This window comes from Monodelphis domestica, chromosome 1, assembly GCF_027887165.1.
Source record: "Monodelphis domestica isolate mMonDom1 chromosome 1, mMonDom1.pri, whole genome shotgun sequence".
In the NCBI taxonomy this organism is placed as follows: Eukaryota; Metazoa; Chordata; class Mammalia; order Didelphimorphia; family Didelphidae; genus Monodelphis; species Monodelphis domestica.
Window position 1 is genome coordinate 442,052,469 of NC_077227.1, and position 26,359 is coordinate 442,078,827.

General features: G+C 33.5%; 1 protein-coding gene across 3 annotated transcripts in view; it reads right to left on the reverse strand.

Moving 5' to 3' along the window:
- Positions 1-26,359, reverse strand: part of C1H16orf87 (chromosome 1 C16orf87 homolog) — a 52,977-nt gene that overhangs the window by 17,438 nt on the left and 9,180 nt on the right. For 2 of the 3 annotated variants that reach the window (XM_001363075.5, XM_056812252.1), the window contains exons 3-4: positions 26,016-26,198; positions 20,738-21,927 (exon numbers count right to left, since the gene is read on the reverse strand). In XM_001363075.5, coding sequence (XP_001363112.1) covers positions 21,809-21,927; positions 26,016-26,198 — 302 coding nt within the window. In that variant the 3' untranslated portion in view covers positions 20,738-21,808. Of the gene's footprint in view, positions 1-20,737; positions 21,928-26,015; positions 26,199-26,359 lie in introns of those variants that run through there. The other variant, XM_056812251.1, reaches the window with a different exon arrangement.

The window sequence follows — 26,359 nt, forward strand, 5'->3', positions numbered from 1 at the left end:
CAGAAGGCAAGGGAATTGGGTTCACAATCAAGAATCACTACTCATCAAAAGTGTCTATATTCTTTTAGGGGGAAATGATCATTTAATAAAATAGAAGATTTCTAAATATTCCCTTTTTTTTAAACCCTTACCTTTTGTCTTGGAGTCAATACTGTGTATTGGCTCCAAGGCAGAAGAGTGATAAGGGCTAGGCAATGGGGGTTAAGTGACTTGCCCAGGGTCACACAGCTGGGAAGTGTCTGAGGCCAGATTTGAACCTAGGACCTCCCGTCTCTAGGCCTGGCTCTCAATCCACTGAGCTACCCAGCTGCTCCCTCTAAGTATTCTTAATGAAGAGACCAAACCTAAACAGAAAATCTGATGTCCAAATGCAAAATTCAAGGGAATCATAATAAGGCAATATGAAAGAGAAAATTTAAGGGGTTCAATAAGATTGAATTGTTTATATTCATACATGGAAGGATATTTATAACTTAAAATTTTTTATCATCATAGTAGGTGGGAGACATATATATAAACAGAGGGTGTGATAGTAAGCTGTTTAAGATAATATGCAAAAAAATCAAGGGATGAAAAAGGGCTTTGCAATGAGAGAAATGTGAAGAGAGAGGTAAAATGGAGCAAATTATATCGCATAAAGAGGTTCAAGGAAAAAATATTATCACAGCTGAGGGGAATTATTACAGCAGAGGGGAGGTTGAAGGTAGTGACAGGTAATACTTAAACCTTACTCTCATCAGATTGCCTCAGAGAGGGAATAACAGTCATACTCACTGAGATATAGAATCCTGTCTTACTCTATAGAGAAGTTGAAGGGGGAAAGAAAGGTGATGGTGGGGAAAAAGTAATATAATGGAGGGGGAATGGGAGGTAGTGATTAAAAGCAAAACACTTGTGAGGAAGGACAGAGTGAAAGGAGAAAGTGCAGGATTAAAAGAAGAAAATAAGATAGAGGGGAATATATAAATGGTAATCATAACTGTGAATGTAAATAGGATAAACTTACCTATAAAAAGGAAGTGGTTAGCAAAGTGGATTAAAAACCAGAATCCTCTGAAATTCTGTTTACAAGAAACCCATTCAAGGCAGACACATACCCAGAGTAAAAGTAAAGGCACAAAGCAGAATCTATTGGACACCAATTGAGATTTTTAAAAAAGCAGGCTGATCTCCGACAAAGCTAAAACAAAAATAGATCTGATGAAAAGAGATAAGGAAAGTAATTACATCTTGATAAAAGGTATGACAGACAAAGAAGTAATATCAGTACTTAATACATACACATCAAATGGTATATAACCTCCAAATTTTTGAAGGAGAAACTAAAGGAACTTCAGGAGGAAATACACAATAAAAATATACTAGTGGGGAACCTCAACCTTCCCCTAACAGAACATAACCAAAAAATAAACAAGAAGTAAAGAAAGTGAATTAAATTTTAGAAATAGATCTCTGGAGAAAACTAAATGAAGATAAAAAAGAATATACCTTTTTTTTAGTAGCACATGGTACATTTACAAAAATTGATCATGTACTCGGCCTTCACAACAAAACAAAAACTTCACAACAAAATGCTGAAAAGCCAAAATAATAAAGGCATCCTTTTCAGATCATAATGCAATAAAATTATAATCAATAAGGTTTCATGTAAAGGCAAATTAAAAAGCAATTGGAAACTAAATGATCTAATTCTTCAAAAGGGATGGATCAAAGAACAAATTATAGAAACATTCAATGATTTCATTAAGGAGAATGACAATGAAGAGACAACATATCAGAATTTATGGGATACAGCCAAAGCAGTACATAGGGGAAAATTTATATCCCTGAATGCTTATATTAATAAAATAGAGAAAAAGCAGATCAATGAAATTAGCATACAATTTTTAAAAAACTATAAAAAGAACAATTTCAAATCCTTAATTAAGGACTAAGTTGGAAATCCTAAAACTCAAAGGAGAAATTAATAAAATTGAAAGTAAGAGAACTATTGAACTAATAATTAAGACTAGGAATTGGTTTTATGAGAAAAAACAAATAAAATAAATAGAGCACTGGTTGATTTGATTTTTTTTTAAAAGAAAAGATAGAGTCAAATTATCAGTATCAAAAATGAAAAGGGTGAATTCATCTTCAATGAAGAGGAAATTAAAGCAATCATTAGGAGCTATTTGCCCAATTATATGCCAAAAAATCTGACAATCTAGATGAAATGAATATTTACAAAAATTTAAATTGCCCAAATTAACAAAAAGGGAAATGAAATACTTAAATAGTCCCATCTCAGAAAAAAAATTGAACAAAACATCAATGAACTCCCTTAAAAAATCCCCAGAACCAGATGGATTCACAACTGAATTCTATCAAAAATTTAAAGAACAATTAATCCCAATACTATATAAACTATTTGGCAAAATAAGCAATGAAGAAATCTTACCAAATTCTTTTTACAGCACAAATAGGGTGCCAATACCTAAGCCAGGAAGACTAAAAACAGAGAAAGAAAATTAAAGACCAATTTCCTTAATAAATATTGATGCAAAAAATCTTGAGTAAAATACTAGTAGACTATAGCAATATATCACACCAAGATTATTCACTATGACCACATGGCATTTATACTACAAAATGCAAGGCTGGTTTAATATTTTTTTTAAAAGTCATGACTTTTTATCCAGCTCATTATTTAGTTTCACCAACTGTCAAGACTTTTATCTCCTTTGGAAAAGATATTACTGCTTCTTATTACTAAATTTTTGCTTGCCTATAGGGTTTACCTTTTAGTTATTTAAAGGAATGCTTCTCCCACTGCCACCAATCTTAAATCCCTAGTTTTTAAGAGAGAACTGATTAATATATAAATTAGATGTAGTGTGTGTAGTAATTCAGGAAGATGACCCTTGACTCATTCTGGCTGTGAGACTATGAACAAGACATTTAAAATCTCAGTGTTCAGATCTATAAGTTGAGGAGCAGTGCTGTTCCCCATTATAAAGTAAATTTCCTCATTGGGAATTTCAACACCAATGGAATCACAGGTACTTAATTCCAAAACAAACAAAAAACCAAACACACACACACACACACACACACACACACACATGTAATCAGAAGGAACAAATAAGATTATTTTGGTCAAATATATGTTTTTTGCATTTTAAAAAATGATAAATGTTTTGGATATTATGGTTTTACATATTATTATATGAGTTTAATAATTTTGCTAATTATTAGGTCAATATCTACTTATTAAAATTCATCAGATAGCTAAGAGCTCCTAGAATAACCATAATAGACATTTCATCTGATCTCACTTGATCCTTATACAATCTTAAAAAGCAGGTGTTATCTCTATTTTATAATTGAGGAAATGTAGTCTTGAGATTTGATTTGCCCAGTTTAAATACTTCTGGCAAGTGTGTGAGGGAGATTTCAAACCCAAGTCCTACCTCCAAGGCTCCACCCACATTATACTGCCAAATAATTATTAATTAAAATTTATAAACACAGGCAGCAACTATGCCCATAAGTTTAACTGAAAACTGAGGTATTACTGTCAATATAATTATCACTTCCAGAAATGTGAAAAAAATGGTTGTAGGAGGACCTTTGGGCAGGAGCCAAGATGGCAGAGGAGAGCTCCCATCCATAACTCCTTCAAACAGATCTATATCCTGATGGGGAAATACAGAAAACATTCATAGTAAACACTGTCTGGTCCAAATCAGCAATAGCAAGACAAAGAGATCGGCAGATACTGGGGACAGGGTTGGTACTGTTTTCTTGTTAGCATGGATTAACATTTTAGCTTCTGAGGGCCTACCGTAATTTATAGGTATCTAGCTCCCCAATAAGAGCTCTTATTTTCTATAGATCATTCTTTTCAATGAAATTGTACATGTGATGACATGACATAACATTTGAGAGTCTACCTGACCAAATAAAATATAGGTAAATAATGGGATCATACAAGGTATTAGAAAAACCACTGGACATTAAGTCTGAATGATGAGGCACAAGCAGAATAACCTAATTGGTGTGTGACTAAAACACTGTCCTTGGCCTCATGAAGATTGTATTCTAGGAAAAAGATCATGCCAATACAAATAGTTATCAGTAAACAATATTACCTAAGTGCACTAGAAAGTAAAACTGTTTAACTGGAGCTGAAAGCATTTTGCCTCAAATAAGAAACTTCCTAGAGCAGAAGATATTGAAGTTGGGTTTTGAAGGATAGGTAAAGAATTTAGCAGGTAAAGGTGGGAAAGGAAAAATAATACATGTGATATTTAAAGAAGGTTATACAAAGTAGTTCAATGCAGGATGGTTTTAGAAAGAATCACTGACCAGAAAAATAGGAAGAAGCTGCAGAGTTGCAGTCATGGGCATCCAGGTCTGATGAGGAACTGAAGAAATGTAATGAGAGTGAGAAAGAAATGGACAAATTTGAAAAACATGATAATGGAAGACTCAGCAGGATTTGATGATTGGCTAGAAACAGGAAATAAGGAAAAGTCAAAATAATTCTAAATTTAAACCCTATATTCTCTTTTAAGGAAAAGGATACTTATGTATCAGTTCAAAAGTTTTGTTTTAAGAAGGTGAGATAATGTAAAGGGCATAGGCTAACTTTCCAAGCTATCAGAAAAAAAGACATGTTAATTATGTATATTTCATTTAAAAATCCCTTAAAATTTCATGATAATGTGTAATATCCACAAAAGGTAGGTCAAAAGACTCCAGATACAAGTTTAACCACTAAACATTTGATATTTTTGCAAAATGGAAAGGCATATCAGTTACTAGCAACACATTCGTCCAGAAAACAAACTAATTTTCAAAACTTAACAGTGGATAATAGGGGAAGATTATAGATAGCACTGTCTCACAAACAGCAAACAAGGCTGAAGGGGAAATGAGTCTGCAGAAAGCTTGGCATGAAACCCAGATAAACCAGATTGTCTCAAGAGTTTTCATAGATGAAACTGAAAGATGACAAAGAGCCTGGAACAGATCTGTGCTGTTTTCATCAGTAATGACAATGGAATCACCATGTTTCAAGACTAATACAGCAGTCCCTGTTTTGCTATATAAAAAAAGCCGAAATGAAAAAAGTAAAGGCTGATTTTCTAAATAGTTGAAGGCCTAGATACTTGAAAAACTAAAAAAGAATGATGGGTGTTAATATTACAAGGGAGGGGGGGGAGCATTTTGTTTTGACACAATACACACTTCCAACAAATCCTCAAACAACATTTCCCTTCCTCCCCAAAGAACATTCCCTCAAAATAGTTTAGCAAAGTGTCCAAAAGGGCAATTGGACCTTAGAGTACATCATTTTCTACTTCTTGGCTTACCAATTATTAACAGAAAGAAAGTATGCTTTAATTTTGATACAGTGGTACCAATATAATCTAATTATGGCTGATCTGAGTTTTGTTGCCTTTTAGAGTTGCTGTTATTTAGATTGTTTTAATTTTTATTTAGTAAAAAAACAACAACAAAAAAAAAACACCTTGCCTTAAAGCTTAGAATCAATACCAAATTGGTTCCAAGGCAGAAGAGTGGTAAGGGCTAGGCAATGGAAGTTAAGTGACTTGCCCGTGGTCCCACAGCTGGGAAGTGTCTGAGGTCACATTTGAACCCAGGACCTCCCGTCTCTAGGCCTGACTCAACCCACTGAGTCACCAAGCTGCCCCCATCCTTGTTAAGTTTAGTATGTATATGTTCTCATTTGCCATATGCGACACTGACCTTTGTTATAGGAAACAAAACTGCCATTTAAAAACTATCCCCTTGCCTTGCTCTCAGATCAAGTGAGAGAAGAGGGAGGAAGAAGAGAAAGAAGGTGGAGATGAGGAGGAGAAAGGAAGGAAGGATTGAAAGGAGGGAGGGAAGCAGTGAATATTATATTTCAATCAACAACTACTAGAGCATTATTTTATTATAAGGCTAGAAAAAAATAATAAAGTATATATGGGAGAGAAAAGATGATCAAGAATCTCAAAAGAATTTTCTTAAAAGGAACAGGGTGGAGGCTAATAGACCCAGAAGCTCAAACTCTCAAACTATACTACAAAACAATAAAAATTAAAAATAACTTGGTCCTGATTTTAAAAAAACAGAATAATCAATGGAATGGATTAGATATACAACATATAGAAGCAAAAATGTCTAATACCCAAGTATTCAATAAACACAAACCCAGTGGTTAGGATAACGACTATTAGACCAACACTTTATACATTATACCAAAATAAACTACAAATGGATATGTGATCTAGCTATAAAAGATCACATAAAAATATGGGGAAAATTACCTTTCAGATTCAAGAATAGAAGAAAATTTCATGACCAAACAAAGAATAAAGAATCACAGGAGATTAAAAGAATACTTTTGATTACATAAAACTTAAAATGTTTTGCACAAACAAATCTAATAAAGTTAAGATTAAAAGAGAAGTGCGAAAAAAATCTTTGCATCAAATTTCTCTGATAAAAGTATCATTTCCAAGGAAAATAAGGAACAAATTTATAAGAATAAGAGCCATTCCCAAATGAAAAATGGTCTAAGAATATGGAGACAGTTCTCAAGAGAAGAAACCCAGGCTATCTATCTATCTATCTATCTATCTATCTATCTATCTATCTATCTATCTATCTATCTATCTATCTGTCTGTCTGTCTATCTATCTCTATATATGAATGTGCCAAATTACTACTAATTAGAAAAATACACATTAAAGCAATTTCATCTTCTATCCACCAGAGTGGCAAAGACCACAAAAAAGGAAAATTACAATTTTAGAGGGACTGTGGAAAAATATACACTTTGATACATTGCTGGAAGATCTGTGAATTGATAGTTATTCTGGAAAGTAATTTGGAATTATGCCCAAAAAGTTTCTAATATGCCCATTGAACCAGATATATCTTTGCTAGGCTTATACTCAAAAGAGATTGGGGGTGGGGGAAAGGAAAAGCTCCTAGATACATAAAAATATTTATAACAGCTCTTTTTGTGATGACAAAAAAAATTAAGAAATAAAGGCTGTCCATCATTTGAAGAATAGCAGAATAAGTTGAGATATAGGAATGTGATAGAATATTATTGTGCTTTAAGAAATGAAGAAATAGATTATTTTGAAAAGGCATATGAACTGATGCAGAATGAAGTAAAGTAGAACCAGTATAATTTATACTATCACATCAATATTATAAAAATCAACAGTTTTAAGGACTTTTATAAACTAATGAATTAAATTAGCAGAACCAGAACCAGAAGAACAATTTATACAATTACAACATTGTAAAAACAACTTTGAAAACTGAAAGAACTATAATCAATACAATGAACATCTATGATTCTAGAGGACCAGTGATGAAACCAAATACCCATTGCTAAGACATGACAAAACTAGGGACCAGAATGAGGATTTTGTAAAAAAAAAAGTTCTCTCGCTCTCTCCCTTCTCTCTCTCTCTCTCTCTTTCTCTCTCCTCTCTCTCTCTCTCTCTCTCTCCCTCTCTCTCTCTCTTTCTCTCTCCTCTCTCTCTCTCTCTCTCCTCTCTCTCTCTCTCCCTCTCTCTCTCTCTCTCTCTCTCTCTCTCTCTCTCTCTCTCTCTCTCTCTCTCTCTCTCTCTCTCTCTCTCTCTCTCTCTCTCTCCTTTCCTTGTTCTCAACCCTTCCTTGAGGAAGGAGATTACCCTTGAATCTCACTTTCATCTAAACTTATCAAAAGAAAGTAAAATATACACATAACCACTCCTGTAGAGTCACCTTAAATGCCTGTGCTGTCTTCTTTTTATTGAGTCTTCCCTTAAACAGAAAAAGACAACTCTAATTGGTGGACTTTTAAAAAGAAGTTAGACGAAGAGCTCTCAGTCCCTCCTAATGACCACATTGTTAATGGGAATATATAAACTGAGAAACTGGCCTAGTTATGAGATTTCAGCAGCCCCCTGTAATCAGGGCAAGAAAAACTCCTTTTTTCTATTTAGATGTCTCCTTCATGATCCAAGTCACCCCAAACCTCAGTGAAGGGGCATAAAGACAGGAGTTGATCACCTGGGAGATGGATCTAGCTCAAGCCAGGTCCTATTTACTAAGTGAAGAGAACCCAGATTCCCAGTGTGTAAGACCCAGCCCAACCTGGGTTAATGCCTTAAGAACAGGAATGCAATTGCCTTCCTAACATTCTCCTTGCTGATTCAGCTTTAGATCTGATCTGGTTTCTTCTGGTCAACATAACTTAGATCCTTAGTTAAGGGTTTCTCCATAGGCAGAGGTTGTCCAATTTCCCAGAAGTATAGGGGTAGATTAAAATAATAAAATATGGTTTTATCCCAATTACCACAACTGAATACAATTTTCTCACAAGACAAGTTTGACCAGACACATAATTGGATAGAAAGGGCTAGCTCCCGAATTGAGTCACAAGATGAAGTCAGAGTAACCACTTGCTATCCTAATCCTCCTAATTTTCTTAATTTCATCAAATACATATATGGCCTTTGTTCCTAAATCAAGGAGAGATGAGAAATAAAATTAGGAACTAGTATGCCTATTACTAATTATTCTTAATAATAACTGTTGTGTAAAAAATTAAATTAGCAAAGAAACTAAATCAACATTAAGCATTGGGACCAGGTAGGATTTTTACCAGGACTTGGTTCAGTTTAGGAGAATTATCACCATAGTAGAGGATATTAATAATAAGAACAACAAAAAATATATTATTATATAAACAGATGCAGAAAAACATAACAAGGTACCATACACATTTCTGTTGTTTTGTTTTTTTAACCCTTACCTTCTGTATTGGAGTCAATACTGTGTATTGGCTCCAAGGCAGAAAAGTGGTAAGGGCTAGGCAATGGGGATTAAGTGACTTGCCCAGGGTCACACAGCTGCAAAGTGTCTGAGGCCAGATTTTAACCTAGGACCTCCCGTCTCTAGGCCTGGCTCTCAATCCACTGAGCTACCCAGCCCACATTTCTGTTTTTTAAAAACAAAGCATACTAGGAAACATAAGAATTAATGGATCTTTCCTCAGTATGCTAAATAGAATATCTAAAACTAAGAGTCATAATTTTCTGTAGGGAACATTTTTGAGCATAGCATAAACTTTGGTTTGCTTGTATAGGATTTTTCCCTCAAGAAATATTGAGAATACAATAAACTATACTACTTCAAAATAACTCATTAGCTACAATTCTTTCAATACCCACTTCCAAAAGCAAACTTCAGGTCTTTTGAAAGGTGAATTGTTATTCTTATTGTATATCTTCTGGAGCACATGGCTGGCTGGTCCTCCTTGGGTCTTACCCCCTTCCCCACTCTCCTCCTAACCTAAGCGTGGAGGAGTTTTAGCCTCAAGACTTTCACAAAACAAAAGCCAAGCAGCAGCCCAAAAGCTGAGGGCAAAGTCACTGTTTATTGTAGTATTTTTGTATTTATTAACCACTTAACATATATAAAACCATGCTGCCATTTTTATAAGGTTCCTTTCTTTCTTTATGTGTCACTGATGAAGTTTCTAAGCATTGTACACTTAACCCCATTTCCCCCATAAGCTCTGTGGTTGTGGTATGACTACATATTGAAATAACTTTTGAAAGTGCATATTATAGCATAACTTATATACCAATATAAATTCCAGTTGAATACATGATTTAGACATAAAAAAAGAATTAGAGGTGCAAGGGAGAAATTACTTTTCAGATTTATAGATAAAGAGTTAAGGATCAAACAAAGGATATAATCACAGAAGATAAGATGGACACTTTTGATTAAGTAAAATTATAAACTTTGCACAAAATCAATGAGGTCAAAATTAGAAGGGAAACAAGTAACTAGGGGAAAATCTTTCTACAAATCTCTCTGAAAAAGGTCCCAGTTGCACGGAACCAATTCAAACATACGAGTCATTTCCCAGTGGTCAAAGAATATGAACAGGACATTTTCAAATAAAGAAATCCAAGCTATCAATAGCAATTATGAAAATGTAAAATAAAACTCTGAGGTTCCAGTTCACATCCATCACATTTACTAATTTGAAAAAAAAAGGAAAAAAGGAAAATATTGGATGAACTTAGGGAAAAACAACTGCAGTGATGCATTGCTGTTGGAACTGTGAAACAGTTCAACCATTCTGGGAAGCAATTTGAACCATGCCCCAAAAGTCAATATACTTTGCATGCCTTTTGACCCCACCCCCCCAAAAAAAAACCACTACTAGGCATATATGACAAACAGATCAAAGAAAAAAGATAGAATCCATATTAAAAATTCATTCAAAACATCTATTATACAGAGACGGATATACAGTGCTACAATCTAATGTAATGGACTTCTCCATTAGTGGCAATGAAGTGATCCTAAACAATAATACAGAAGGAAAAACAACTGCTTGATTACATGGATCGAAGGGATATGGTTGGGGATATAGACTCTAAATGAACATCCTAGTGCAAACATCAACAACATGGAAATAGGTTTTGATCAAGGACACATGTAATACCCAGTGGAATTGCACATTGTCTACAGGAAGGGTGGGGGCAGGGGAGGGAGGGAAATATGATTCTTATAACCAAGGAATAATGTTCTAAATTGACTAAATAAAATTTAAAAAATTAAAAAAACAAACATCTATTATAAGAGAAAAACCAATTAAACAATTCTGAGCTTTCAAATCATGGAAGAAAGAAAGGAAGAAAAGAATGAATGGATAGATGGATAGATGGAAGGAGGAACCAGAAATTTTGACATGAAATCCAACTAAGCCATAGTTCATTTTAAGAATGTTCATAGAAGAAACAGGGAGATTTCTGGTCAAGATGGCAATGTTTTATAGGTTGTACAGAAACTCAGTTTTTCCTCAGAAACCTCAATAAATATTTGAAACTAACATCTAGATAAACTGATGATAAATATGAAAAGATTCAAGTGAATTCTAGAAATGCATAAAAAGATGGCCAGAAGGTAAAACTTAATAGGTGTCTTAATCAGTGTCAAAAGAAAAAAATATGCTAATACTTATTCTTAATGCTTTTTATGTTCAAGTCTTCGAGAATCTATTTATTTAATCTACATCTAAACCATTTCTACCTTGGAGGAAGAAATGTCCATACTTGACTAGTACTCTATGCCATCTGACTGCTCCAAGAAGGTTTCAGGAAACATTTATAGGAACCTTGAACAAAGAAAAGATAATATGTAAAAATAGCTCGGTTTAACATTCCAGAACTGAGTAACCAAATTGCCATTACATTCCCTCCACAAGACTACTTCCTCTCATACTGTGAACTTTAGATTTACTCCACCCTGCTTAGTCTAACAAAACAGGAATGCCTACACCCCTAACTTAAGGATTAAGTATTGAGGAGGATGGCCTATGACAGACATGTGCTAGCAAATGACAAATCAGAAACAACTGACAGACTCCTGGGCTGTCCTAAGTCAAGCTTAAGCTACCATTGGTACATGTGAGACGTAGGAAAGTGATGTAAAAATGGTCTATATATTTTGTGTCACTTCCTCTCTCCAACCGTCTTTGTGTGGAGAGGTGGCTGGTGGCAGGGTGCTGAGCATCTTGGCGTGGCGGCAGCTATTTGTCCAGGTTTGGTGGTGAGTTTCCTTGATACAATATTGGGAGAAACTTAGTGGCCTGGTTCAGGTGAGGCATCTTCACTGAGTTCTCTCAGAGTTTAGGCTGATTCTTTTCTCCTTTACCTTCTAAGCACTATCCTCTTAGGAAAGCCTCTAATCTTCTGAAGGGACCTCGTGGCAGAGGTCTTTGAACTCCCCAGGCAGAAGAAATCCTATAACCTTTCCCTCTCTCTTCTCCTTAATTCCTTCCCTCTATATTAATTAAACCACCATAAAATTTCCAAACTGTCTTGGGTATTTTGTTTGGGATATTCCCTGGTGACCAAATTAATTTAGATTAAGTCACAACCCTAAAATTACCCTTACAATACCTGGTGTTAAACAAAGAGACCATTTCTTTCTTTAAAAAAAAGTTTTTTAATGATTTGTTTTTATACCAAAATCACTTCCTAATTTACCTCCCCTTCCCATAATAATAATATGTGCCAGGCACTGTGCTAAGGGCCTTACAATGATCATAAAGAAAGCAAAACTGCTGCAATCAACCACATTTCTTAGTCCTTCAATTTTCTTTTAAGATATTTCATGATCTCTGCTCCAACTCTAAGACTGGTGAATGTATTTTTGTCCAGTTCAAATGTCCTTTCTTATAATTTTCATTTATATTTTTGCCATTGTACATATTTTCCTCTTAATACTGCTTGTTTCACTATCTTCCAGGGATATTTTTTAAAGTTTTCTCAACTGAGAAAGATACATCCTAATGTAATCACTTCAAGTGGGTGGGAAGGCAATTACTGAACAAGGGAAGAGTTAAATTTAGTTATTACCTTTAATCCATTTTCCCTAGAAAAAGCCTTTTTCCCCTTTACCTATACTAATCTTCCCAATGGCTTTTCCTGGAGTCTAAAAAGAGTTTTTGATAAGAATGTTATTTCTTCATATTTTCAGTTCTACAAAAGGGCTTTAAATATGCTTCTACACCAGGGAAGCCAGAACCAGCTCAAATAAACTCAGAAGCATCAGAGGCTAGAGTGGGGTTCCATCAGGGGTGTGCTGACAAATGTTTAACAATAAGTGTATGACAAAAACATTTTACAGTGTAACTTACATTATCAACATTTTCTCTATCACTCAATGATTCCTGGGATATATATATATGCTTAAACTGAAAATTTAACAATCAGTTTTCCCAAGTTGTAATAAATCAAATCCAGCACTCCACTGGGTCCAACACAAACATTGGCAATCTGGCTGAAGTCATCATAGGTGGGGAGAGGAGAGACAGCTATGGTGTCTGGAGCTACCATTGATAAATACAAAACACAAAAATACATGGTTATGACTACAGCAATAAGAAAAATAAATTGAAGGAAAAAGAAAAAACAAAATAATCTATGCAGATAATATAGTGGTTTACCTAAAGATTCAATTAAATAATAAAAACAGTACTCTGAAAAAATTCTCAGCTTCTCTATACTGTACCAACAAAGACTTGAAGATAGAAGAAAATCCATTTAAATTAAATGAGAACATATAAACTATTGGAAGTTCATTTGCAAGACAAACACAGGAATTGTACAAATACAACTATAGAACACTCTTTACAGAGTTAAAACAAATAATTGGAGAAAAATTAATTGATCATGGTTGGGCCATGCTAATATTCTGACAATGCTACAAAAAAATAATTTAGTTATTTAGGGCCATACCAGACTAGCAAAGGATTATTTAATAGAACTAGGCAAAATTATAACAAAATTCATCTGAAGGAATAAAAAAAGGACAGAAATCTTAAGAGAAATAATGAAAAACATGGGAAGGAAGGCATCTAGCAGTATAATATCTCAATATATATTATGAAATAGTAATCATCAAAACAATTTGGTCATGGCTAACAAAAACAGAAAATGCTATTAATGGAACAAATTAGAGAGACAAGATCCAGAAACAATTGGACATAATTACAAGGTGTTTCTTAAATCCAAAGACATGAACTACTTAGGTAAGGACTCATTACTGACCAAAACTTCTAAGAAAATTGAAGAGCAAACTGATAGAAGTTAGGCACAGGGTAACGGCTCAAACCATATTCCAAGACAATTTATTCACACATATATGGACTATATATAAAAGATCAGATAATAAATAAGAGAATGGAAAGGAATCTCTTCATAACTTTGGACAGTAGATAAATTCTTGAGCAAACAGGAGGAGATAAGAATTGATCACTGGAGATAAAATGGACAATTTTGAGTATATATGGTTGAAAAGCTTTTGCATAAATACAAGCAATTTTATAATGAATTAGAAAGGAAGCTGTTATCAGGGTTCAGATGAGAGATTTTTGTAGCAAATTTCTCTGATAAAGCTCTAATTGATAGGGAATAGGAACTAGGCCTATGATTTAACTGGAGTAAAGAATTCCTTGATGTCAGAACTCTCTTCACCACACTAAAAGTTTTAGAAATTTGCCTACAGCATTGAAAAGTTATGTCTTGCCAGTGTGTGTTACAGGCAGAATTTCCACTTGGGTTGGGGGTGGGGGGAGGGAGTTGTGTAGCTCAGTGGACTGATGGCCTCGAGATAGGAGGTCCTGGTGGCCTCAGATCCTTCCTAGCTGTGTGACCCTGGGCAAGTCACTTAACCTCCACTGCCTAGCCCTTACTGCTCTTTTGATTTGGAACCAATACTTAGTACTGATTCCAAGGCAGAGGGTAAGGGCTTAAAAAAAATTTTTTTTTCAACTCAGGTCTTCCTGACTTCAAAGCCAGTTCTCTATTACAGAAAGAGAGGGAGAGAGGTCTGTTCAAAGGATATGAACAGGCACTTCCAGGAAGAAGTCTAATAACTACGAATAATATGAAAATTGCTTCAAATTACTAATAACTAAAAAAAGGCAAATTAAACTCTCTAGATCCTACCGCACACCCATCATATTTGCAGGGATGACATAAAAAAGGAAAGTGACAATTGCTGGGAGGGGCTCTGGGTGGATAAGCACACTTAAAGCACTATTGGCAGAACTATGAAGCAGCTCAACCATTCTGGAAAGCAGATGGAATTAAACTGTGCATATTGTTTTGACTGTAGCTTATTAAAGAAATCTGTTATGATTAAAGTTATCTTGAGAGACTGATTTTTTGATAAGAATATAAATTTATTGATTTCTATTCAAGTTCAATGAGCAACATAACTGATAGTGGAACAGGTCTCCCTGGTCTCTCTTGGGAACCAGGGACAACCTGAGCTGGGTCAGACAGTCTAACAGATTTTTAGTAGCTTAGTATTCAGCCCCTCCCTTGACAATCCCAAGACATCTTTAATTAAGAGATGGTAAATCAACCCATCCACCCATCCCCATTCCCACAGGTGACTAGATCAAGTCCACAGGAAAAGAACCTCATCTCCATTTATTAACCACATTTTCTTTAAAAGGAAGACATTCCTTAAGATTCCCAAGGGCAAAGAAAATGCAAAAAGCAGCAAACTAGATGATATCTATGACCCAGATCCCAGACACAGGAATACTAGTGATTCTCCCTAATATACAAGAATACATAAATTGACAGATCATGACAAAGGGAAAGGACTCATATTTATAAAAGCATTTATAGCACTACCTGCTATTGTTGCAAAGAACTAGAAATTAAAAGGATGTTCATCAATTGGGGAATGGATGAACAAATTATTGTATATGAATGTAATAGATTATAACATCATAAGAAATGAGGAGAGAGATCCAGAGAAACCAGGGGAAAATTGAAGTGATATGAAGTAAAATAAGCAAAACCAGAAGTATAAATATAATGTATTGAAAACAATTTTCTAAGTTTTAAGAATGCAATGACTAATAATGACTTGATAAATGCATGAATCTCACCTCTTGAAGAATGATGGGACTCAAAGTACATAGTTAAACACCTTCAGACACAAAAAATAAGAATGGACTTGTTACACTTCTTTGTCATAAGGTAGGGTTCTTATTTAAGGAGAAAGTAAGGTGTAGTGATAGTGTTATTAAAAAAAAAACACAAAACACCAGTGAAATATTTTTTAAATACACAGGAGAGATCAAGTTCAGGAGACAGAAGCAAATAAGGCAATGTTGGTACTATACCATTAAATTTTCAAAACTATATGTAATACATTCAATTTCATATGTAATCCTCTTTTTTCTGGCCTTTGTATATAGAAATGTTTACCTTTATTGATAATTTTTTAGATTTTTTTAAAGAAAGGAAGACAACAGGGGCAAAAAAAAGATGTGGGGGTGCTATCTATTTTTCCCATTGATGACAGTGGAACCATCATATTTAGACTATAACCTCAGTAAACAATTGCCTTTTGAGGAAGTAGAAAAGTATAGAGATCAGATTAAGTACACACAAGAAATATATATATTGAAGCAAAAAATACAAAACCAAAAGAATTGCATTAATACCAAATAAACTACATTAAAAGAAGTATCAATGAGAATGAAAACAAAAAATCCTGATGAGCCCTTAGTGACTGAAAATTATATTCGATATGTTGAAACTTAACTGCAGGTAATTATTGAGTATGTTTGATTGTATTGTCATTTGAAGTTATTTTTTAATAACACATTTTAAAGAGAAATCAATTGGAAACTTGTTAGACTATCATATGGTACAGAGTTTGGCTTGGGTCTCCTATATTTTTGAACTTGTATCCAAGGGGTGGTTCATCTCATTGAGATAAAAGACCATATTTAAAGAGACTCCACTTAACCAATTAACTTAAAAGGTAGTGTTATCTGACCCTTAAAATGCCCTATCTTCATAACTATTCAGAAAATTGCCTGAAAACTAATACTAATTTAAAAAACCTTATAGGGCACACTTTAACATTTTCAAAGCATTGCTGATGGCACTGGGTTTGGAGTCAGAAAACCTAAGTTTGAATCCTGGCTCTCCTCTTTGTATGTGACAAGCTCTCTGAACCTCAGGTTCTTTCATCTATAAAATAAGATTGGAATAGATGATCTCTATTACAGCCTCCAGTTCTACATCCACAATTCTATGTCTTCCTATAATATCTTTATGAAAATGGTTTTATGTAAGAGACAGTATGGAAAAGTGGAAAGAGCATCAGATGTGGAATCAAAAGAGCTGTTTAAATTCCAGCTCTGCCACGTAAACTACCTGTTAACCTAAAGCAATTAATTTCACAATCTTTCTGAGCTCATTTTCTCATTTTTTAAATGAGAAATTTACAATGAAAGGTTGTAAATGAAGTAGATGTGAAAAATAGCTCTAAAATCACTAATAATTAAAAAAACATAAATTAAAGTAACTCATGTTCTACCCATCACACATTGAAAATGTTGACAAAAAAAAAAAAAGACAATCGTTGGAAGGGCTTCAGGAACACAAAATAGTATTGGTGCATTGTTGGAACCACGAAGTGGGCCAGCCATTCTGGAAAGCAATTTGAACTATGCCCAAGATATATTGACCCAGATCATGACTAAAACACGGCAGCTTTTTTTTTGTTGTTATAGCAGGACTGAAAACTATGGAGATATCCATTAGTAGGGGAATGGATGAATACATGAAAATGGAGTATTATCATTTTCTAAGAAATTACTCTAAATGGACTGTTTTAGAGAAAGAGGAAGATTTGTATGAAATGATGCAGTTAGGCAGAAACAAAAGTTATTGACAAAATGATCACAATACTGTAGGAAAAGCAACTCTGCAAGACTTTTGATCAGTGACATAACCAATGATTCCAGAGGGTCGATATATGTATAATACCCATCTCCTGATTCAGGATGATGGACTCAGGGCAAGTAGCATGAAACACACTTTTAATCATGAATAATGTGGGAACTTATTTTACTTGATTCCATTTTCCACAAGACTTACTATCTTTAGTGATAGGGGATGAGTGCAAAGGAGCAACAGGTGAGCAAGTGTTGCCAAAAAAAAAAAGGAGAGTAAATGAAGCATTTCTTTTAATGTACAGAAAAGATCTGAAGGGGGGAAAACACAAAGGGTTCTTTTTGAAACTTTGAAAGTTACAGACTGAATTTATTATATATGTGAGGTATGTGATATCCATGTAAGGTGTGTATATATCCATGGTGGTTGTTTAAATGCACAGGGTACAATGTATAACTCTCTGGAATCGTGCCTACCTTTCTCCAGGGGAAACTGATTGCTCTTTTGAAGGGTGTAAAAGTAGCCATAAGACCACCCTTTCTCCAAGGGCCTAGAATCAAATACCTCTAAATATTTCTCTTCTAATTCTACCTTCTCATGACAGCATACAATAGCACTGAGTCATCATTCTCTCCACTTAACAGTCTAATTCAAAATGCTCCAGGCGTGAAATCTAGTTTACATATACCCAAGAAATGTTATACATTATATAAATGTTCAACTGAATGTATAATCCCCTTTTTTATTCTATTTTGCATATTAAAATACTCCATTTGGAGTGAATATCAAAATAAAATTAAATGTGGAAATTTAACTAGATGACTTAAGATCTTTGATAGCTCTAAAAATTCATGATGCTATATATTAAATATATATTGAATCCTTGGGGGAAATTTATTTTCACAGATGGTTTGCCACTACAGTAGACCATGCCTTCAGAGTCACAAATGACAAAGACAAGGAATACAGGGCAGAATGGCAGAACTGGGAATCGAAGTTGAGATTCTAGATCCTTTGACTCTAAATCCAGTGACCTTCCCCCTGTGATAGTGCCTCTACAAGATAAAACCCCATTATCATTTATAGCTGCTCTCTTTGTGGTGGCAAAGAATTGGAAACTAAAAGGATGTCCCTCAAATGGGAAATGACTGAACAAATTGTGGTGTTGTATAACAGCAATGGAATATTATTGTGCTATAAAGAATGATGAACAGGATGATTTCAGACAGAACTAGAAAGACCTGTGTGAATTGATGCACAGTGAAATTAGCAAAACCAGGAGAACATTGTACACAGTCACTGAAATACTGCACAATGATCAAATGTGATAGATTTTGCTACTAACAGCAACACAATGATCCAGGACAATTCTGAGGGATTAATGAAAAATACTATCCCTTCAGAAGAACTATTAGAGTATAAATACAGATGAAAACATGATTTTGGGGGGTATATGTTTAAAGGTTTTGGTTTTATAAGATTATTCACTTACAAAAGTGAATAAAATGGAAATGCTTTGTGTGATAATATATGTATAACCAACCCAGATTGAATTGCTTGTCAGCTCTGGGAGAGGGAAGGGAAGAAGAGACAGAGTATGGATCATATAACTTCAGAAAACTTGGGGAAATTTGTTAATTTTAAAAAAACATTATCTCCAAACTTCATTATAATGACCAAGTTTGCCCCAAAAAAGAGCTGAAAAATATTTTCCCATCCTTCTTGACAGAAGAAGGCATCTAAGAGAATATGGGGGGATATTACATATACCATTAGATTTTGTTGATATGTAGATTACTTTTGCTGAATTGCTTACTTTTTTTCTCATTTTTTGTTACCAGGGACAGCTTCATGGGGAACTGAGGGAAAGATATATTTAAAAATTAATGTTAAAAACAAAAGATATCAATAACTTTTTAAAAGTTAAAAGCCTTAAATGTAATATTATATCATTACTACTAGCATGGAATTATTCACTGAATGGATTTTCAAAGATAATTTTAAGTAAAACATACCTTCTCAAAAAATTATCAAGCTGACAAATAAAAATACGAATTTTATAACAAAATATGGATCATAAAAGAATTTCACACTGGAGTTGACAATTTTGAAAAAAGGGATTTTCAAGATATCTCCAAGAGGAAGATCTAAAAAGTGGGGTGAGGGAGTTGAGAGATACTCTATTAGCAGCAACTATAAGAAAAAAAGCAACTGAGTAAAGTAATAAATTAACCCCAGACGCCTTCTCACCTAAATTCTATGGGAGAAAGATCTATGTATAAGGTTATTATAGCACAAGGGAAAGCATATTTCAGGAGGCCTAGGTTTGAATCCCAGCACTACCACTTAATTATCTGTGTGTCCTTTGGCCTCTAGACTTGTTTCTTCATCTGATCTTTAGTTATCATTTATCACTCAAATAATCCCTTATTACAATCTGTAACATGGTGTTGGACTAGACCCTCTAAGGTTCCTTCCAAATCTAAAAATCTATGAACCTATATTTTGAATGTATACTTAACAAAAATATTCAACAGGAATAGGTTAATTTTCACAGATTTACTAGAGTAGACCAAACCTTTAGTCACAAGTTGACAAAGATAAAGAGAATGCAATGTTTCTTTGAGTTCTATTTAACTTCATATAATGAATTCTATATATTATTTATATTTAAGACTGAACAGCTCATGAAAAGACTTCTATATTGATGGAACCATTTCAGAATTTTTGAATAATCTGCTTTACATACATTTTAACTGTCATAAAAATTATACTTAACAATTACGGGAGACAATTATGTTCTTAAAATTTTTGCTGACTAGTCATTTGAAGATCAATTTTTTATACCAAAATTGAAGGCCTATTTCTGAGACCACTGATCAAATGTATAAAATGCTTAAACAAATCATTTTCTAAAAATATTGCTTTAATAAGACAAAATGTAAATGATAAAATATATATTAAATCCAATCTCAAGCAGAAAACCTAGTGTCCCTTTCTTGTAAATTTTAAGCAAATGATTTCATATCTACATTATTTTCTAAACAAATGTCTGAAAATTAAATTAACCATCTTCTACGTCTGTCAATCTGTCTTTACAGTAACCTTACCTGTTATCATCACTGTTTTTAATTAAGATTTTAAAATCACTTTTCTAGTGGTTTGTTAGCTCTATATGTATGACTCATACATTAGCACTACTTTGGGAGAAGTCTAATCTACACTCCTTCAAATGGTTACTACAATGACGAAAAATAAAGTAAATGGCCTTTTAGGACACCATCCCCCAACCTATATCCTCTATACTATTATTGAAGCAGAAGAGGCACTAAAGGTTGAGAATAAATATAACCAGACTCCTAATTTTATTGCCTTACCTTAATATAAGCCACACTAATTTGGATTTTATAAAAGATTTGAGGATTGAATATGTGAAATCATTAAGTTTATGGGTAAAGACTTTAATAGCATTTAGTGCAAAATAGATAAGCTATAACAATAACATTTCACACACTGAAAAAACAAAAGAAATGAAATACATGACAATCTTCACTAGAACAAATGGCTGAGCAATATTATTAAAACCATATACTTGGTTTTACCTTAAGAGTTATTATTTCCAGAGAACAATGTTGTTACATTTTAATCATTTTGAGTATGTTGGATATAAATCCATCCAGACAGAACATTACTGCTTAAAAAGTAATAACCATGAAACATTTTGCCTATAATATAATTTATGTTTAGGTTAACAGGCACCAACTTGAGAGCAGAAAAAAACTTTTGTTCAACCAAGAAATAAATCATACTCAAGAGGACATGGTGGTATTTCTGAATTTTACTGACATATCCTTAATATTTATCTTCAAGTATTACCCAACTTCTCCACTAGCTGTCTAGAAGCATCACCAGGATACAAGCTAGACTCTAGACCTTCAACCATAAAAATAAAAGACCAAGAACAAACCTTAATTAAAGAGAAAAATTACATTATATATTCTCTTAATATTCAGTTCAATAAAATAACAATTACCAGTTTATTAAAGGTTAGATGAACTGTACATATGTAAACTGTTAAGAGCTGAAAAATCCGAAATATATTTTGAAAAGCAAAATCACTCTCTGAAAGTATTTAAAATATTCCATTTCTGGTGGCAAATCTAAATGCTATGAAGCATTTTATTTCCCTGCTCTTCTCTTACTTCTCCCCCCCTTTGCATTCATCCAGCATATATTTTCAAAAGACCAAATATAGTCACATATTCCAGACATGAAACACTGACACTGCTTCTTGGTAAACAAGAGAGACACAGAAAAGTCCAAGTTTACAACTCTGCTCCAAAAGTGTTGCACAGGCTAAATGATGTGAAGGATAAAAGGGGAGGGGGGAAGGAGAGGAAAGAATCAATGGCCCTTGTTGATGCAGGCAGAGTACTCCTGAGAGTCCTTAAGAATTTAAGAATTTGTTGATGTAATCCTGAAGAAAGTTCCAGCAGTTTTGCAGACAAGTATTAGAGAATAAGTCTTTGATTGATAATTTTTCTATTTATTTCTGCCAAGGCGACTGAAAATACGAAAGCCTTTTCATCAGAAAGGTTAGCATAGATGTCAACTTCCTTTTCCTGTCTCTCTGTTAAAAGAAAAAGTTAAAACATCATTATGTTTAGAGGTAAATACAATAATTAAAAATCAGACAGCTCAATAATGTACTAGTAAAGCAGATGTAAAATCTTTGATGTTACTAATGCTATGTTCTAGAACTAAAGTTTGAATGAATCATTATATAACAAAGAATTAAAATGCTTGATTATTTCCAGAAACTAGTTTTGAAAATATGTGAAAATTTAAAACTAAGGCTCCTTAACCTAAAGGACAATAAACACGAACTTACAAAAATTATAATACATTCTCTACCAAAATTAAAATATTTTCCAGCTCCAAACTATTATGAACACCAGTGTCTAGATTAAGATAGATATCAACTCCCCAAATGATAGATAGTCCCCTCTGACAAACAAATACAGCTTCACCAAGACATTAATTGCTTGCTTTGTCAGGCCACAACTGTCGAAAATAAAATTTAAGCTATAAAATGAGGCATACTAGCCTAATTGACTTCAGTGAGACAATATATGGAAAGCACTTTGCAAACTATAATAAGCTACATAAATGTAGCTTTATTAATTCAAGTCCCAAAGCACCCCACTACAACCATAGTTAATCTCTAAATCCTGTGTTCCAAAAGAATTATTCTTTTTAAAAATGGATAACAATAATATATCCTGCTTTTGCTGAAGTAGTCATTCTTTTTTTTTTTAACCCTTACCTTCCGACTTGGAATCAATACTACGTATTAGTTCCAAAGCAAAAGAGTTGTAAGGGCTAGGCAATGGGGGTTAAGTGACTTGCCCAGGGTCACACAGCTGGGAAGTGTCTGAGGCCATATTTGAACCTCCCGTCTCTAGGCCTGGCTCTCAATTCACTGAGCTACCCAACTGACCCCTGAAGTAGTCACTCTTAAACAGAACTATAATAATATTATAATAACTACAATAATAGCTAACATTTATATAGCATTCTAAGCTTTGAAAAGTGCTTTACAAATATCTCAATTTATCCTCACAACTATCTTGTGAGGTAGATGCTATTATTATCCCCATATTTCACAGTTGAAGAAATTGAGCAGAAGTTAAGTGACCTGGCCGAGATTCAAATAACTAATAAATATCCATGGCTATATTTGAACTCAGGTCCAGCACTCTGTCTACTATTCAACTCAGCTGCCATGAAGAAGGTACTTTGATTTTTCAAATGCAATAGTAAATTCTGTAGTAAAATACTAATTATTCATCTGCCAGAATTTCAGACCTATGTAACAAAAAGTATTACTAAAAACTATACTACAAATAAAAATGTAGAATTCATTTAGGTACTTTTTTGTTGGGAAAATGTTAACAATTCTAGTATAGTGCCTTGAGAGTTAACTAAGGACAGTAATAATAAATTTAAGTCTGAAAAAAAAACCCATCCTTTTTAAAATAGAGAAAACATGAAAGGCATTTAGAAATATTTCTATTTTTCAAATATACCTTTAGGCTTCATTCAACTCACAAATGTTTAAACTACCCTAAAACTTTAAAAGAAACTGTCATTATGTGTTTTACAGTAAAGATTTACTCAAAAATTATTCAAAATAGTAAACGTTTGTAGATAGGAAGTTCAGGACTACAGGTTAAAACTAAAAGTAAATTAACTAATTAGTCAGTAATAACATTAAAGAATTTGTGAAATATCAACTGTAATATTCATATTTTCACAAGCTGACCTTTCCAACATAAAGAAGTTTTAGAAAGTACTAATTTTCATTAAAAGTCTATTATGTTCACACTAATGAAATGCCTCAATTCACGTTTCTTTTTATCTAAATATTAAAAAAGAAAAAGAATTTAATTAATTCCAAAAATAGGTAGTTTTTCTTTAAAAAGTGATTTTTTAAACCGATAATAACTCCCCAAATCTTGCATTTCCAAATAAATACTCCCCTTAGGAGTTTGGATATATCAAAGATCATAATACTATGTAGATATTCACTTCACTGACTTAAAGGTGATTAACCTTGGTTCCTCCCTCTCACACTTACTACCAAGTGCTCTCCTAGTCCACCTGTTCTTTGAGCCACAATCCCTTTTTGCAACAACTAAAGAGGTCATTTTATTTTATTTATTTTTATTTTCTGTGTTAAACAATGTTTTCCCCCTCTTCTTTGTTGATTTTTCTACCATACTTCACATTTCCTAACCATAATCAGCTTGATTACTCAATTGTCTAAGATCTAGAAGCCAAAAAAAAAATCAAGAAAATTATCCAAGAAATATTTAAGTATCTAAGCAAAGGCTCACTAAAATTAAAATATGGCCCAATAATACCATGAGCCTGATTAAGTAGACCAAAACTTTTCTAAATGCTTCACTGTTAAAATTGCTAGTGCTTAATCAACAACTGGCAGATATGTCATAAAATAAGCTCAAAGGGCTACATATAACCAAGAAGGGGAAGTTAAGAACAATTAAAATACTCTATCAAAGTCAGAAACAAATAAAAATGTTCATGGCACCTAGGGATTTTATACAACAAACATTTAAGGCATGTTCTCTTATAATATCAAGAAATTTAAAATCTATGCTAAAGATACAGTTTCAAAATGCTTTATAAATTATTTTTAAAGAATCAAATACCCATTTTATTTCATTGTTGGGTTTATAGCACCTGTAATTATACTTTCATATTCTACTTGTATAATATTTATGTATATTTTATTTTTCCTATTAAAAACCTATTAAACTTCTCCATGAGAAGTAGAATCATATCTTATTTTTTGTATGTACCAAAAGCAACCTACCACAATCTCTTACATAAAACAGAGAATCAAAGAAAGTATTTATAATTTAAAAACAAATTTAAGTAAAAACAGTAACCGCTGAGTAGGCTATTTCTACTGAAGTAAAAACTAGTTTTTGATTAAGTAGAAAATATCTTTTCAAAAGGTGTATCTGGGGGCACCTGGGTGGCTCAGTGGATTGAGAGCCAGGCCTAGAGATGGAAGGTCCTAGATTCAAATCTGGCCTTAGACACTTCCTAGATCCTGGGCAAGTCATTTGACTAGCCCTTACCTCTCTTCTGCCTTGGAACCAATACACAGTATTGATTCCAAGACAGAAAGTAAGGGTTTTAAAAAAAAAAAAGGTATATCTAATTCAATTAGGCAAATTTTAATAATAAGTCCAAAACCTCATTCTGAAAAACATAATAGCAATTCTTTTTGTCTTTTTAATCTAATCCCATAGGACAATAGTTCTAAATAGTTTACCAATATCAATTGGTCCTTTAAAAAAAAGTCCTTATTCCTTGGTAAGGGGTAGGGAACTTAATGCAAAGTTGATATATAATTTGTCTTGATGAAGTTTTTGTTGTTCTTCTAGGGCAGTGATGGTGAACCTTTTAGAGACTGAGTGCCCAAAATGTAAGCCTCATGCCACATGTGAGCCCCCCTCACCACCCCACTCCTTACCCCATACAGGGGAGGGAGGAAGTGCTTCCATTGGGCTGCTGGGCAGAGGAGCTGGTCATGTGAGAAATGTCCTCAGGTGCCTGTGGAGATGGGGAGGAGAACAGATCCCTCCAGCACATATGCCATAGGTCTACCAAAAAGGTTATAAGGGATCGCTCTCAAGGACTGGGATATATTGAGAAATGAAAAGACATGAAAACAAAAAAGTACCAATAAAAATTAAGGAAAAAATGAAGGTTTGCCTAACTTAAGCTTAGTTTGCTAAACTTGGTTTTCTATATGCAAAAATAATTCAAACAAGATGTTTAGCACTTTTCATAAATCAACTCTTCCTTATACTTGAAAGCTAATAAAAAAGCAAATATGTCAGGTGAATAATTTTAAATACCTTTAAATTAACTTTAAAATAACTTTATCACTCTTAGCAAGAAAAAAATTTTATTTTATAAGTTATGATTATGTAAATATGGAATATATAAGACCTAAGCCATTATTTGTAATCTAAGTTATTAAGGAAAAGTTAAGCATTTATGACAGACTAACTTCTTAAATTCAAATGATCAATACCAGAGTCATATTCCTTTATAGTGCTACCTAGTTATGATAAAAGAATTTAATGCTTAAAAAAATACTACTCCAGTAATACATACCTCTCTCTTCCTCATGTTTTTTGGCAGATGCACTTTTAGGTCTTCCTCTTCCTCGTCTGATATGATCTGACTGGCTGCTACTTCGAGACCTCTTTCTGTTTTCTAAATCTTTATTTACTGTGGAATTAATCTTCTCTCTCCTAACTCTCTCTGTTCGTCTCCTCTTGGCATCATGCTTATTTTCTGTATGAATAAATAATAATCATAAATTTTAGTACTTTCATAATTTTTGCCTTGAAACTCATGCCTTTTCCTTAATTTTCAAATGTTCTACATGGCAATAGGTACAATGCCTAGGGTATAGGCAAATTAAGCTAAATACCATTTGCAGCTACAGTCTGTGA